This window comes from Zalophus californianus, chromosome 9, assembly GCF_009762305.2.
Source record: "Zalophus californianus isolate mZalCal1 chromosome 9, mZalCal1.pri.v2, whole genome shotgun sequence".
Taxonomy (NCBI): domain Eukaryota; kingdom Metazoa; phylum Chordata; class Mammalia; order Carnivora; family Otariidae; genus Zalophus; species Zalophus californianus.
Window position 1 is genome coordinate 65,499,600 of NC_045603.1, and position 16,047 is coordinate 65,515,646.

The following is a 16,047-nucleotide window of genomic DNA, read 5'->3' on the forward strand; positions in this document are numbered from 1 at the left end:
CAACCTTCTTCCAATTTAGAGATCCCGTTTTCCCTTTAGTCTCAATTTTGGAAGGCTCATTTCGTTTTTATTTTGAGAAGTCTCTTTCATTTTTGCCCGATTCCAATTAATTATCCCGACTGCAAACCTGGTCTTCATGTCACCCGTCTGATGAGTTAAATCTGGAGCGAGCAAATGGATTAAAAAACAGGTTCTGCCACTTCAGGCTAAGGTGATGTAACTCTTGACTATGCTTTGAAAGTCTTTCCCTTTTCTTTACCTGACTCCCACGCCGCCTGCCAATGCACCAGCTTTATTTCTTGCTATAGGTATCTGTTGATGGATCTGGTTTCCCCCAGTAGACAGTGTTTCAGCAGCAGGGACCAGTTGTTACTCATCTTTGTATCCCTAGTACCTCGTATGTAATTGGTGCACAGTAAATGTGTACTAAAGAAGTTGAATGCTTACTGTTTTAAGGTGTTGAGAGTGTTAAGGTGTTATTGGGAGAGATTACATGTAAAAGTATGAGAAACAAAAACAAATAGATGATGATATACTACAAACTGTATCATATATATGATATATATATATATTTGAATTCAGAGTAGGAGAATTCACACGATCACTTCCACACCCTTCTCATATCAAAAATTATTCTAACATTTGGTCCTGGATAAAGCTAATTGCCTCTCCTTGGTATATACTTACTAGTAACTTCATGGTAACTGTAAACATTCTCTTTTATAACCACCTCTTTGCATGTAAGCTTATACATGTTTTGTTCTACTTGTTACATTCTGTTACTGTCAAGACTTTGCCATCTTTTTTTTTCTTTCAGATCTGTTACTTTTGTGTTCAGCTATTAACTTGACTTCACCTGAATACCTGTAACACCTTATATTCTTTTAGTAAATTGATGACCAGTGTGAACTAGGAAATGTTATTGGAATACTTCTCTTTCTTTTTTTAATAAAGATTTTTATTTATCTGAGAGAGAGAGAATGAGAGAGAGAGAGTGCATGAGAGGGGGGAGGGTGAGAGGGAGAAGCAGACACCCTGCTGAGCAGGGAGCCCTGTTAGGGGATTCAGTCCCTGGACTCCAGGATCATGACCTGAGCTGAAGGCAGTTGCTTACCAACTGAGCCACCCAGGCATCCCTAGAATACTTTTCTTTTCTTTTCTTTTCTTTTCTTTTCTTTTCTTTTCTTTCTTTCTTTCTTTCTTTCTTTCTTTCTTTCTTTCTTTCTTTCTTTCTTTCTTTCTTTCTTTTCTTTTCTTTCTTTCTTTTCTTTCTTTCTTTCTTTCTTTCTTTCTTTTTAAGATTTTATTTACTCATGAGAGACAGAGAGAGAGAGAGAGAGAGGCAGAGGGAGAAGCAGGCTCCCAAGGAGCGGGGAGCCCGATGCGGGCCTCGATCCCAGGACCCTGGGATCATGACCTGAGCCGAAGGCAGATGCTTCACCATCTGAGCCACCCAGGCGCCCTAGAATACTTTTCTTAAAAGGAAAATTTCTTAGACTTGCAAGAATTTGGTGGTATCAGAGTTTCCAGATCCAGCATTTCATGTTGAATCTTGGAGTAAAATATCTCTACTTCTAATGTAAATGCAAATGGCAAAAAGAAAGTAACATAAGCACCTGAAAAAGCTGAATGTATTTGTATTAAAATGTAAATGTGGGGCTTTAATTATTAAAATTATGAAACTGTGGATCCCCCAGGACCATCCCCAACAGATGAATTTTATCTTGCCAAAGTGTATGAATCTTTGAATGAAGATATGTTAAAGGATACCATGTTTTGTGGTGTTTGTTGAAAGCACATTTGCTTGGGAGTTAAGGATACCCCGGATTTTTACCTTCCCTTTGCCCCATCTATGTGATTTCAGGCAAGTCACTTAACCTCTCTGGACATAGTCTCTAAAATTCTTTGATTTCTTGATTCCCTCTTTACATATATCTTAGCAATGCAAAGGAAGCAACATGGGATTGTTCTACTGGGCACCAAGCTTTTAAATTGGCATTCTCCTTAAATCAACAAAAAAGGCTAGTGATGACATTTAATGAAATAGCCTAAAAAAGTGAAATGTGAAAAAGCCACTGCTAGTTTATTGGTAGATAGGATTTTTTTCCCTTAATGTGGAACCCAGGGAATTTCTTTATTTAAAAAGGAAGAAGGGGAAAGAATAACCTGGAGAATTTCCAAATAGCAGCTTTTTGTTAAGTTGAGCATTTGGAAACATACTCAAAGCCTAAATATAAGGCTTAAGTTATTTGGGAATCCTCCCCAGCAAGACTGGGTAATCAGATGATTACTCTGCTTAGTCTGTAGGTATGCCAAGAAAAGCTCAAGCAGTCTTCCTTCGTGTGTGCACTTCATTGCAACCATAAGGAGTACCTAATAGCATCATCCAGTCTCCTTCGTAGATTGAAGCCCTGATATTGCTAAAGTGGATTGCTAAAGTTGATTATAAACTAAAGTTGATGAAGTGCTCAATCTTTTTAAAAATATGGTCATAATATTATGAATATAGTAAGTGTGACTGTTACCATCCCTAGTCTCCTCTTGGATCTGCCAAGAATCATGTGTGCCAAGGATATGTTTATTAACCTAGTTCCAAGCAGTTTGGCTTTTAAATTCCTTTTTCTGGGAAAATTAGATACATCAGAGGAGAAAATAATTTCATGTAGGCAAAGGGGCTTTGGTTTGTAACGGGAGAGAAAGTACTTTAGTACAACTGGGAAGTATTTCTTGATTGTTCTTAGAATGTCAGTAGCTGTATTCGGCCACTGATTAAAACAGATGGAAGAGAAGTCTAATGGTACCACCATAAGATCTATCACTTGTTTATAAAATGGTTTACCATGAGGTAATAGAGCAATGGATTTCTTGGTTGTAATTTCAGTGCAGTCACTGACTAACTTTATGACCATATGCAAATTAATCTCCAAGGGTTGGCACTACCACCTTCTTGCTGTAATAGTCTGTGATTCTGTGGGTAGTTCATAATTGCTGTTTAATATAGCTCAGGGTTCAGAAATGTTTGGAATTGCCTCAGCTAGTTTTAGTTTCTCTTCTCTTCCCATCAAGTCATCTCTTCTTACCACCTTATATTTTTCTCTACTAAGAACGCAAATGTCACTTTGAGTGGCTTCCTGTTCTATAATTATATGAAGGAGCTGTTTCAGTATGTAACATTTCTGTTTTCTGTCTTCTTTTATAGGACTTTGTATCTTTGCTAAAGTCAGTGATGTGAAAGGACCTGACATGGGTAAGTCTGACTATGAAATAGTAATTCAGTCCTTTTAGTTACTCTGATTAGTTCAGTTGAATCGAAAGAATGGTTGTGTTTTTTTTTTAACATTTTCAGTATTTCCATCTTTGTGCTTAATGATAATCTTAAAGGAGATCTCAACCTAATTATGTAATAATGTAATACCAAACAATTTTCTTTTGGTTGAGACATTGTTTATAGCATCATTTGGAAGCATTTTTCATTCATTGTATTGAAAAGGCCAGATACACACTAGCAAACATTTATTATGTGCCAGGCCCTGTTCTGAGTACTTAAAATATATTAATTCATTTAATTTTTTACAACTGCCTTACACAGGTGCCTAATATCAACAAGGAAACTGAGGCACAGAGGTTAAGAAACAACTATAACTGGTAGAGCCAGAATTTAAACTCAGGCAGCCTGGTTCCAGGGTCCTTATTCTTTCTTGCTGTGTTATACTAACTTCTGTATGATAAATAATTTAATTAAGGTAGATTTTAAATTTCGTTTAGCTAGTAGCATTGAGAATTAATTGTGATTACAACATTTTCCACTATTTATAGTTCTTTATGTCTATAAAGGGGATCAATACAAGGTCAGGACTAATAGCCAGTTAGGAATAGGTTGAACTATTTATTTATACGGTTAGATCTTATAACATTCCATGTGCTCCTTTTTAAGTCACGTTAGTCTTTTCTCTTCAGTTTTTTTCTGTTGCTTAGTCTACCTTCTCTCTTCCCTGGTCATTTGTTTCACTTTTTCTCTAATTGTTGATGTCACTGTAAGTCACTGAGTTCCGTCACTCTGATCTGTTCTATTCTAGCTCTTTTATACTAACAAAGGTCTCAAAGGTGGTGATACGTCCTCTCTCAAAGGTGGTTATAAAGTAAGGTTCTGCCATAGCATCACAGTAATTGAGCTGATATCTGTTAAGAGCCAGATAAATAAGTGATACTTTTTGCAGAAAAAAGTTCGGGAACATTAATTTTTAAAGCACCTTTTTGAGTTAGACAAAGGAAATAAACAGTTGTTAACAGTGTTTGTTTCCGAATGGTGAAATTTCTTTCCCTTTTTTTTTTAATAGTTAAATTTTTTTCTACAGTTGAAACATTCAAAGTTTTTTTTTTTGGGAAAATTTCATTTTTTTTTTAAACTTTGAGTTAAGCTTTTTTTTAATACTTGCACAAGTTTTGAACTATTTGGTAGATAGATGATCTCAGTCAACTCCAAATGAGCCAATTTCTGCATGTGGGCCTCTTTTTGACAGTGACATTTTGAGATTTCTGGCTAATGGTTAGTTCGGAACGAGAGGTTTTATTTGAGTATAGAGATGTTCTTTGGGAATCATTTTTATTAGGTGAAATGATTTGTTCATAGGAAAGTAGTTATTGAAGAATTATGTGACCTGAATTAATTGGGATTCTTTCCCCAGATGATATTGCTGATAGGATGAGGATGGATGCTGGAGAAGTAACTTTAGTGAACCACAACTCCATATTCAAAACCCATCTCCTGGCACAAACAGGTTTTCCAGAGGACCAGCTCTCATTTTCTGACCATCAGGTTGGAATAATTTTCTTCCCTTAGTTAATTAGTTTGGCTTAAGTTTTCATCTGATGTAATTTAAATGCCACACTCAAAAGGATAAACATATATCAACTTTTTAGAATCAGTATTTCTGGTGTTTTGAATTATTTTTGATATATTAAAGTTAAGACAAGAACTAGGCTGTGTATGAGTTTTTTGAGAACAATATCTGTTAGAAAACTTATTATTTCTGTGTGTATTACAATTACCAAAGCACAGGTCAGTGTTCTTTTAAACTAGTGTCTTAAAACTGCTGAGCATTAAATGTGGGGAAATATGTAAATATACAGAAGCTTTGAGATTTCCCTGTGCTATAAAATGTAATTTCTTAAAGGACTAGTGTCAACAGGATCCCCTGGGAGTTTGTTAGAAGTGCAGAATCCCAGGCTTCACCGCAGACCTACTGATTCAGAATCTACAGTTTTAAAAATTTCCAGCTGATAAATAGAAATACCACATGATCCAATAATTTTTCTCCTGGGTACTTACCCAAAGAAAATGAAAACACTAAGTCAAAAAGATATATGCACCCTTATATTTATTGCAGCATTATTTACAATAGCCAAAACATGGAAGCAACCTAAACGTCCACTGATAGAAGAATGGGTAAGGAAGATGTGGTATACATATACACATGTCATGCAGCCATAAAAACGGATGAGATCTTGCGATTTGTGACAGTATGCATAGACCTAGCGAGTATTATGCTAAGTGAAATAAGACTGAAAGACAAATACCATACGATTTCACTAATATGTAGGATCTAAAAAACAAAACAAAATGACAGAATTTGATCTGTAAATACAGAGAACAAACTGATGGTTGTGGGGATGGGAGGTGGAGCAAAGTGGGTGAAGGTGAGTGGGAGGGACAGGCTTCCAATTATGGAGTGAATAAGTCACAGAAATAAAAGGCACAGCATAGGGAATATAGCGTGACAGATGGTAGCTACATTTGTGGTGAGGATAGCATAACATATAGAAAAGTTGGATCACTATGTTGTACACCTGAAACCAAGGTAACGTTGTATGTCAGCTATGCTGAAATTAAAACATTTTTAAAAAAAGGAAAAAAAAACCTCCAGCTTGTTTATTTCCACATTAAAGTTTGAGGAACATTGTTAATAAAGCAGTCTTTCTCAGTAGGAAAGCCATTACTAATATGGATGAGACAGTTCTTTACTGTGTGAATCTCTCCCAAGCAAAGCAGAATGTTTAGCATTCTTGGCCCTTGGGCACTAAATATGTGTAACATCTGCCCCCAATAATCATTTTTGGAAACTGAATATATAGTCACACATTTCCAGGTTGGTACTGGGGTGCAGCCCCACCCCTGATTAAGAGCTTCTGTATGAAGTTATCAAAAGATTCAAAACCAGGTTCATTTGTCACCCTCTTTGATAAATGATACAACTGGCTTTCAGAACAGGATATACTATGTGCATATTTACCTTTTAATGAGTATCCTTTGAATTAAGTTGTATAACAGATACTTTGCCTATTTTTCCCCTTGAAGCCTCAGCCATCAGATTGCCTATGCGTTTTCCTTTCTTATTAGTATGTAGTTTCTTTATAATATATAAAAATATAATTATACTGAATTCTGAAATATGTCATAACCTTGTTTAATGATACATGTTTCCGAACATAGATTTTTATTCCATTTTATTGTCAAAAATACGATTTAAGAAAAATCTTTTGCTTTGTTTAGATTTTACCTTCCAGGGAAGGAAATTTGGACCGGTCTTATACATGTTCTACAAGAAGTGCAGCTTATAATCCAAATTATTATTCAGGTATGACATATTACTTGGAGTCACAGCATTTGTATCATTCAGATTTCTTCCTAGCAAATTGTGTATGTTTACCATCTCCAGAGCAAAAACATTGTCAAGAGCAAAATGGTATTTCCTTCACTAAAACATCACTGTGTGTGGGGTGGGGGGGAGGGGAGGTTACTATAATACTTTACTGACCTAGTCTCAACCACTTATATTTAATGGAAAAGTTTTTTGGGGATCCGTTTTCTTACTTGTTCATTATGTCATTGTGAAAAGCAGTACAGCTTTGGTTTTGACTTTTTTTTTTTTAAGATCTGTGTGTATGATGTAAAGGATATTTGTTTTGGATTGATATAAAGCACAGAGTTAGCCTATTTCTATTCTGCTTGAAACCATGAATCCTGAAAAATTATTTCTACCCAAGCTTATCCCTCCATCAGGGCAGGAAATGTTAACTACATGTTTCTATCTAGCACCTGCCACAGCCATGCTTGCATATTCAAGGGCTTGCCTGGTCAGCTTGTGATCCATGGCAGAAGTCAGCATTCTCTAGGCTCTTCCTAGTCCCTGGCCTGCCCGACTTTCCATCTGCCCCCTTCCTAAGGTTAGGACTTCCAGTGATCTTCTGGCTCTGTCTTGGGGAAGCTAAGAGGTTTTTATTGATTAGCTTCCTGGCAGTACGACCCAGGAAGGTTATAGTGCCTTCCCATGTCTTATCACTCCTAATGCTTCAGTCTCCTTACCTTCCACAAATATGGGAATATTAGTAATACTGTTGAACCTGCCCTAATAGGATTTTTATAAGGATAAATTGAGGTAATAAATATGAAATGCAAATAATAATTATTGTTATTTGGCTTCCTCAGGATTCTTTGTCAGCAAGATGAGATCTCGTCCCCTAAAAAGACGTTAGTATGATGATCTTTTAGATTTATATTATATTTAAATGTCATTTAGGTGGGTGGTACTTTACCCTGGGCTCTGAATTTCCTCTCGTGGTATGGGAAATGGCCTCCACAAAGTATGTGCATAGTTTGTATAGGAAAATCCGTTAACTGGCTTAGAAAGTAACTCTGCCATCATTATTATTGGAAAGGCCTTTCTGATGAGCAGAGAGCCTGACATCTAGTTGGATAGTTCATTATTAATCCTAGGGAAAGGACAGTTGAGTGGATAATGAAATGAGATCATTAATATTTCCATTTGAACTCAGGCTGTGTTTGCTTATAATTTCATATTGTTGATTTACCATTGGATAGAATATTTCCTTTTAGTTTAATTGCTTTAATAATAAACAATTATATATAGAAAATTATATTCAAAATCTGCTGACCATAGCAACTCAACTCTGTGGCCTTATCCATGTGTACATACATGATACACATTGATTCAATACATATCTTTTTTAGCCCAATATTTTAATTTTTACTTTTCCATCTGTTTACATGTTATTCTTGGTGTCTACCTTTTTCTGTTGATTTCTAATAATCCACGGAACTGATATGCACATTCACAATGCTTTATGTGCAATTCCAAAATCCAAAAAGCTCTGAAAACCAGAAATTCTTTTCATAATTCATTTGGCATCCAAACTGACCCGACCTGAATTCATTCCTTGGCAAAACCCACATGAATTGACATGAAGCTATTTATATTTTTTCTTCTATTTATTTCTGTAAATATGAGTATTTATATATTTCACTGCAGATATATCAATATGTTTGATTACAGGGTGCAGCTTCAAATTATACCTTGAAGTGTTACATAGTATATACCAGGTTATCTTTCTAAAATTCCAAAAATTTTAAATTCAGGAGTGCAGTGCGACCTAGGGGACTATGATTTAGGATAATGGTCCCATTCCTTCATTTGCTTCATTATTTTCTCTATAGTTTAGGTCTCCTTCACACTCACTATTTTTAGCTATTGTAAGTAATATGACTTAAAAACATTTGTATGTGCAGCCTTTTTCTTTTAAATTTCATTACACCTTTGATATTCATAAAGGATATATCCGAGATCATCTCAGATCTTAATGTTCTTGACTATGGTGGTATTTGACCAGATTCTTGGCTTTCTACTCAGTTGCATGACTCTTGAGAGGTACATTTTTCCTATGTTTGTCATCATACCATAGGTTGATCCCTATATCAGAAAGTTACACTGAAGTTTTGTCTCTCATTTGAAGGCTATTTTTTAGGGAGAAAAAAATTACTTCATAACAGTTACTGTATACATGATGATGAATAGCGAATAGCAACAGTGAATAACAAAGCCATATTGAAATGGGGATGCTATTAGATTCATTCTCTAAATTACAGCCTGAAGCAGAGGATTCAGATTTGTGCCTCTACCAAATTTCATCTCATCCCTGACCAAACAAATGTATGGCATGTCACAATCCTCCAGGATTGCTCTCTGACAATCAGAATTTTAAATCTGTGAAGGCCAAGGGTTTCAATACTTTTTTCTTAAAGTCTTCAATTTAAATCTACTTTTTACTGTGTATTTTTCTTAACTTCGTTCCTTTGCCACACCCATTCCAGTTGATTTTAATTAAGTCCCGCGGAATTTTGTCTCTGCTCTCTCCTTTGTATGTTTTTTCTGATAATTCCCACATTGATTTCTGAAGTCAGTCACCTTAAGCTTCATTGCTTGATTAGGTGAGATGGGGTCTCCAGTTTATCCTCCTTAGTCTTCTCATTCTGTCTTGGTGTTTGTCTCCTCTCTTGCTATTCTCTTTTCCATCAAGGTGAAAACAAACACAGGAAAGCCCCAAACTTTAGGGTCTGGAGCTTACCATTTACTGCTTTACTGCATCTGCCTCTCTGTATCAAGTTTTTTAAAAATCTGCTTCTTAATCCACTTAAGATTAGACTATTTAAAAAAATCTTTTTTAGAAGGCAGAGAAAATGCAACTCTTTTACTTTAATAACTTACTGCTGGTCAGACTTCAAGACCTCTTGCTTTTATTAACACAATTGAAAATTAAAACATTTTAAACACTAAACAAAAGTAGATTAAGATGAAAAGAAATTATTTTGCTCATGCTTAGAATCATTATCAACATCTCATCTTTGGAAAATATGTTAAATTAGGTTGCCATACTGGCATTTAGTAGATGATTTAAAGCATCCTGCTATTTACAATAACTAAATCTGAAAGTTAACAGGAGCAACTGATGATGGTTACTTTCATTGTAAGTGATTGCCTGACATACTTTTTTTAAAATATAAAGTTTATTTCATTATGTCCATAAAAGTATTGCTTGTCCTTGTAGAAAATTTGTAGAGAAAGGTGGAAAATACCCATCATTCTATTATCAGAACACAACCAAAATTAAACTTTTGGTGTATTTCCTTATAGTTTTGTGTGTGCGTATGTACACATAGTAAGTTATCTTATTTGTGGTGTTTGCAATCTGATTTCTTAATGATGACAGAATACCAGGTTAAACCATCACTAAAAAGAGTGTCTGCAGCCCCATGTGGGTCCCTCTCTAGCTCTGCTTGATTACATCAGCAATAGAAGACTACTGATTGCTTTCGTTGAGTGGGGATGGAACCACCTTGTTCTGGTTAAACAGACTGCCTGATCCTGTGCTTTTCCCTTGCATTTAAAAGCTGAAGCCTTTGTGAAATGCCCTTGAGGAGGCTACTTTGGCTTATCCTTGGTCTCAAATTTCACACTTATCAGGGTAATTTTGCATTTTTGGTAGACATTCCTCAAGTAGACATCTCTAGTTAGATCATTCCCTAATCATATTTTAGCAAAGAAGCGTAAGAGACAGATTTCTACTGTTACTACTTTGCATTTAAAGATTAAAATGTTCTGGTCCTTTAATGCTGCTTATTTTTTTTTTATTAGCCTTATGTTTCTCTCCTTAAAGTAGTAATAGTAATAGATGCTAAGCATAGATACTGATTGCAAAGGTACAAGGTTATAATTAATTTTGAGAGTAAATTTAATTATTAGAGTAGGTTCATTCAGTGGTGAATCAACTGGTACTAATACCACCCCGAATGCTGCTTTTTTTTCCTGTCTTATTTATCCTAAATCCTGATAATCTTGATCAAAAAACTCACAAAAAACAAACAAAAAAAACCCACAGTACAAAACTTATTTTTGTCAGCTACCCTATTTTTTGGATACAATATCAAAAGCCACATTAAATATTTTAAATAACATAATATTGTGCAGAGTTCTGTAGTGATATGCTATGAAAGAGGATCTTCAAAATGATGCTAGCATTAGGCAGAAATTCAGGAAATAGAGAATTATCATTCTCATTTTTTCACTGGTGCTCCTCAGAGTTCCATAACCTGACATCTGAAGTTATTTTGAAGGTGCTGTTTTAAATTGTTTGATCCTGCTGATAGGGAGAGGTGGATTTAGAAATTATTCTATTCCTGGGGCACCTGGGTGACTCAGTTGTTTGAGCATCCAATACTTGATCTCGGCTCAGGTCTTGATCTCAGGCTCGTGAGTTCGAGCCCTGCGTTGGGCTCCTCGCTGGGTGTGGAGCCTACTTAAAAAAAAAAAAGGAAAAAAATTGTTCTATTCCTAGCTGAAATTTCAAGAGACTTTTCTTACCCTAGTTTGTAAGCCACAAGTCAGGAGATTCAAATAATAAATAATCCTCACTTAGTCTGATTGCAGTAACAAGCATCGGAGGGAGTATTGATATGTCTGATGATTATGACATTAAGTGACCGAAGGTTATCATACCAGAACCAGATGCATACGATGGGTCATTCCTGCCATAAGCCAGCCAGAATAAGCAGCAATGAGGTTATCTCTGCTCTTAGAGAGAGCCCCTGAGTCGTGAACATGGTAATTAAAAATAAGAAAGTGACACCAGCTGCTTATTAAGCAATAACTGTTGTTCATTTGAATTACAATTCTCCTTGGCCCTCCACCTGCTTTCTTACTGGTCTGGCCTACCTTCTTTCAGGCCCAGGCCTGGGAGTGCTTGCAAGATATAGTTGGGGTAAAATGTTGACTTTTGGTGGACACCACGGAGTCACATTGATGCAGATAAGGCACATGGCTGTGGCAGGATTCAGCTCCTTCATCAATTTTCAGGTTAGTATGGCTGAATCAATTATAGTTTGTAGAAGTTCCCTTACTGCAGACTTTACTGGCAGTTGAGACTGGGATCTTTCTTCCATGAGAGACATGGTGCTTTACCACATTACTTTGGAATACAATGTTGGACATGGTTGCAGTCATATGGAAAACTACTACTGTAGGTGTTTGTCTAATTATTCAAACTTTTATTCTTTTAGACAACCCTTCCTCAGACAGTTTTCTTGGCTCAGGAGATTTAAGAACCTTTGGCCAGAGTGCAAATGGCCAGTGGAGAAATTCCACTCCAGCATCAGGTTCAACTTTACAAAAATCAAGAAACAGCCGAAGTCTTTACCTCGAAACCCGAAAGACCTCAAGGTAGGTATTCTGGCCTCCTAGTTCACAAGCCTTTCCTCTGATATAAGAGAAAATGGCCATGAGATAGTTGTTGACATTGGCATTGTATTTTATTTATTTTTGGGGTGCAAAAAGGTGGTTTTATTAAAGCATGGGGACAGAACCCTTGGGCAGAAAGGGTTCTCCACCCTTGTGGAGAGCAACTTGACATTGGCATTTTAAAGGAGTAACATTGTTTCTGAATTTTAAACTGTGAAAATATGGACAAATCCATTTTAAACCTTCAACTTTTAATTTACTTGGTGCTGAATTTTGGTGACAGCCAGTTTCTCATTAGAGGAGAGTTTTGAGGGAAATCTTGGTGCATATGAGTATTTTGGGATTAATATGGCTGTTATGAATCTTAAATTTCTACAACTTCAGTAGCAAAGAAATCAGTACATCTTATAGGCTCTCACATGAGCAGAGACCTGGCTTAAACCAACGAAGTTCTGCACTTCATGGCCTTAGTCAACTAGATTTAAACTACCTCTCTTAGAAAATAGAGTTATGAATTCTTTGTAACTGTTTTCTTTTTCCTTTTTAGCCCAATTTCATAAGTGCTCCCTATGCCCTCACCAAGCTTATACTGATCATTAAAGACAGATGAGGTTTGGCTTAGAAACTTTTCCCTCAGGAACTTTATTTGTAAAATATATATTTTTTAAATATTATTTATGACTTCTTAGATTTTACTCTGGTGATGGATTTTAGGAATGTCAGATCATTTAATTTCCTGCTTAGGCAAGGCTAAGCTTTCTGGTGTTGATAGAAACCAATGAGATAGCTTTTATTTTATGATTATTAGCACATGGACTCTGGAAACATGTGTCAGTACTCTCAGGGGTCTTCCCCACTTCTTAACATATTTTTAGATTACATAAGAATTCATTAATGCATTCACATTGTAAAAATTAAAACGTTGCCAATAAAACTAAAGATCCTTGACCATTCCTCACAATCTTATTGCCCTCCCTTTGGTGTGTTTCCTTCCAAACTGTTCCCCTATGCTTGGGTTTTTTTTTTTGTTTTTGTTTTTTTTTTGTTTTTTTACTCCTATGTAGCATGAGATATATGCTATGTATACTATGAAATGTATAATGCTATTTTGTCTTCATTAAAGATTTTCTATATGTATTATTTGGCAAGTTGCTTTTTTTACTCGATAAGGCCATACTGTTATTTTTTTAAAATAACATTATTATAGAAACAAATACATGTGCTTTGTAAAGATTCAGAAAATACAGATAGGTAAAAACATCATTGTTTCCACCAATGAGAGATCACCTCTGTAATATCCTAGTGCATATATTTTCAGATAGTTTTTTCTGCATTTACATGAATTTTCTGGGTGGTTATTGCCCTTAAGTCTCTTACAGTCTAGAACAGCCCTTTTTCCTTATGACATGACTTTTTCTTCATGATGTTCCACCTTTTGGACTTGACAGGTTTCTTCCTCATAGTATTATTTTGTCATCTATCCTCTGTAGTTTTTGTAAACTAGATTTTTGTCTTGAATAAAAGCTGGTGCTATGTTATATCACATTAAAAACCTACAAATCTGGTTCTCCTCATTAGTGATACTGGATTGACCTCTGGATTAGAGAGATAATAATCTGGTCCTTTTGTGCAGTTAGTTTTCTCCCCCTTGTCATGACTAGAATGTAATCTGAATGATGATACTTTGGCATTATATCAACGACCAATTTCACATCAGCCTAATAGTTACTCATATCAATTGATAATCCTTACCTGATAATTTTTTTTAAAAATTGAGGTGAAATTGGCATACAACATTTTATTAGTTTCAGGTATATAACATGATGATTCAATATTTGTACGTATTACAAAATGATCACAGTCTAGTTCACATCTATCGGCATACATAGTTACAAAATAGTTTTTTCTTGTGATGAGAACTTTTAAGACCAACTCTCTTAACAACTTATATATGCAATAAATATGCAATATTTAATATGCAATATAGTATTATATGCATATAGTATTATGCAATATAGTGTTATGAATATGCAATATGGTATTATTAGTTATAGTCACCATGTTGTACATTACGTCCCCAGGACTTATTTTATCCTTGAAGTTTGTGCCTTTTATCCTTCTTTGACCTGATAATAGAATAGTTTTATTAGAGTTAATGAAATAGTACTTTTTCAATGTTACTATTTCTTCTATACTTAATGTCATTCTGCTATGAAGGGGATTTTTTTTCCTCATTAGGTAAAGTTGTATGGTTACCCTGAAATACATCTCCTACTGGGAAGGCAGGAGATAGGATTAGATCTTTCTTTTTCATTACCAGTATTCAAAGTGGATTTGTTTTTGTTTTTTAATAGCCACTTCATGTGGTTCAGATGACTTTTTCTATTCTTTTTTAGTGTTATTCCAGATTCAGTGTGTTTCAGTCCACTACAGTCATTATTCTTTTAATGTTCACATTCTCACAGTTTTGGCTACCGGGTCTCCTTCAAGCTCACTGCTGTGTCTGGCCCAACCTCTTTAATTGTAGGTAGCATCCTTGCTTTCTGGCATTGCAAGATGCCCTCCCACTGTTTTTTGTTTAGAAGAAAGTCTTTTGCATTAAACACACACACACTCTAGGCAGCATCAGTACAAAAAGGCATTGTGGGGAATTCATTATATCTTCACCAGACAAATTATACTGCCCTTGCCTTCTTTTTGTAGCAGCATCCACCCATCCTAAGGAAATAAGCCTGTTCCTGAAATTCTGACTCCTTGTTTCTTTCCCCACTCTAACACACATAGAAACCATTGTAATTTGAAGAGTTAGAGAGCATGTAAGTGATTTTTTTTTTAAGTTTGCATTTTAATTCCAGTTAACTTACAGTGTTATATTAGTTTTAGGTGTACAATATAGTGATTCAGCACTTCCACACATCTACCCCGGTGCTCATTACAAGTGCACTTCTTAATCCCCATCACCTGTTTCACCTGTCTCTCCCACCTCTACCTCCTCTCTGGTAACCATTAGTTTGTTCTGTGTAATTAAGAGTCTGTTTCTTGACTTGTCTCTTTCTCTTTTTTTTTCCCCCTTGAGAGAGTATGTAAGAGCTTTTTTATTTTCTTTACACCTAGTCTGATTTCATTTGGATCCAGACCAAATGTACTGATTTAAAGAGTTGATTTCATTGAATTCAACTTAGTTGGTTGTGTATCTCTATTCTGCATCCTTAGGAAAAAAAAAAAGAGAGAGAGAGAGAGAAAATTCAGTATGCTGAGAGCAGGTAGCTCATAACTTGCTGGGCAGTAACAGATAAAAAAGACCACACAGAAAAATAGAAAGAACTTTAAATTATTAATCTAGTCTTAGAGATAAGACTTGGTTTTAAGTTCACAAAAGTATTTTTCCTGCCAGTTTTTTTCTATTATTTGGGGTGCACAAATAGTTTAAAGAAACAAAACAAAATTCTCCTTCAGAGGAGGTAGTTAGGCCAGAAGAATTGACAGTGATGTAGCCCAGGAGAAAGCCTTCTGGTTGTTTTTTAATGAAGGAAGGGAGCCATCTGTTGGTTTTTTTAGGAAATTTTAAAATTCAGTGTAAAAGCTCCATTGAGAGGCTTCAGCTTTATCCATCTTTGCATACTGAATCTTAAAATAATTCCCTCCAAAGGACTTGTGGGAGGAGGCTGCAGCGAGTAAATAGAAAGTGTATGTTAGATCCCTCAAACCCAGGTTTTCTGAAGAAGTCTAACCTGACGTACTTGTTGTCATACTGCGCAGGTCTTTGGTTCCTGACCAAAGGAAATATAAAGCTAAGAAATACAATTTTGGATGTTTGATAATTATATAGTATGGCAATCTAGGACTTCTTAAGTGGCTGAACCTGATGCAGCAACCCATGTATCATTTCTTATATATTTCCCTCAAATGGTACATCCCTCATTCTGCCTGTTGGTGTTGGTTTTGTTGACACTTTGGTGGT

The 16,047-nt window shown here is 35.6% G+C and overlaps 1 protein-coding gene across 7 annotated transcripts in view; it reads left to right on the plus strand.

The window, feature by feature from the left end:
- SENP1 (SUMO specific peptidase 1) overlaps positions 1 to 16,047 on the plus strand; it is a 49,660-nt gene that overhangs the window by 1,424 nt on the left and 32,189 nt on the right. For 4 of the 7 annotated variants that reach the window (XM_027592762.2, XM_027592761.2, XM_027592764.2 and 1 more), the window contains exons 2-6: positions 3,200 to 3,247; positions 4,686 to 4,816; positions 6,551 to 6,635; positions 7,487 to 7,528; positions 11,909 to 12,068. In XM_027592762.2, coding sequence (XP_027448563.1) covers positions 3,244 to 3,247; positions 4,686 to 4,816; positions 6,551 to 6,635; positions 7,487 to 7,528; positions 11,909 to 12,068 — 422 coding nt within the window. In that variant the 5' untranslated portion in view covers positions 3,200 to 3,243. Of the gene's footprint in view, positions 1 to 81; positions 212 to 2,937; positions 2,971 to 3,199; positions 3,248 to 4,685; positions 4,817 to 6,550; positions 6,636 to 7,486; positions 7,529 to 11,908; positions 12,069 to 16,047 lie in introns of those variants that run through there. The other 3 variants (XM_027592760.2, XM_027592766.2, XM_027592767.2) reach the window with 3 other exon arrangements.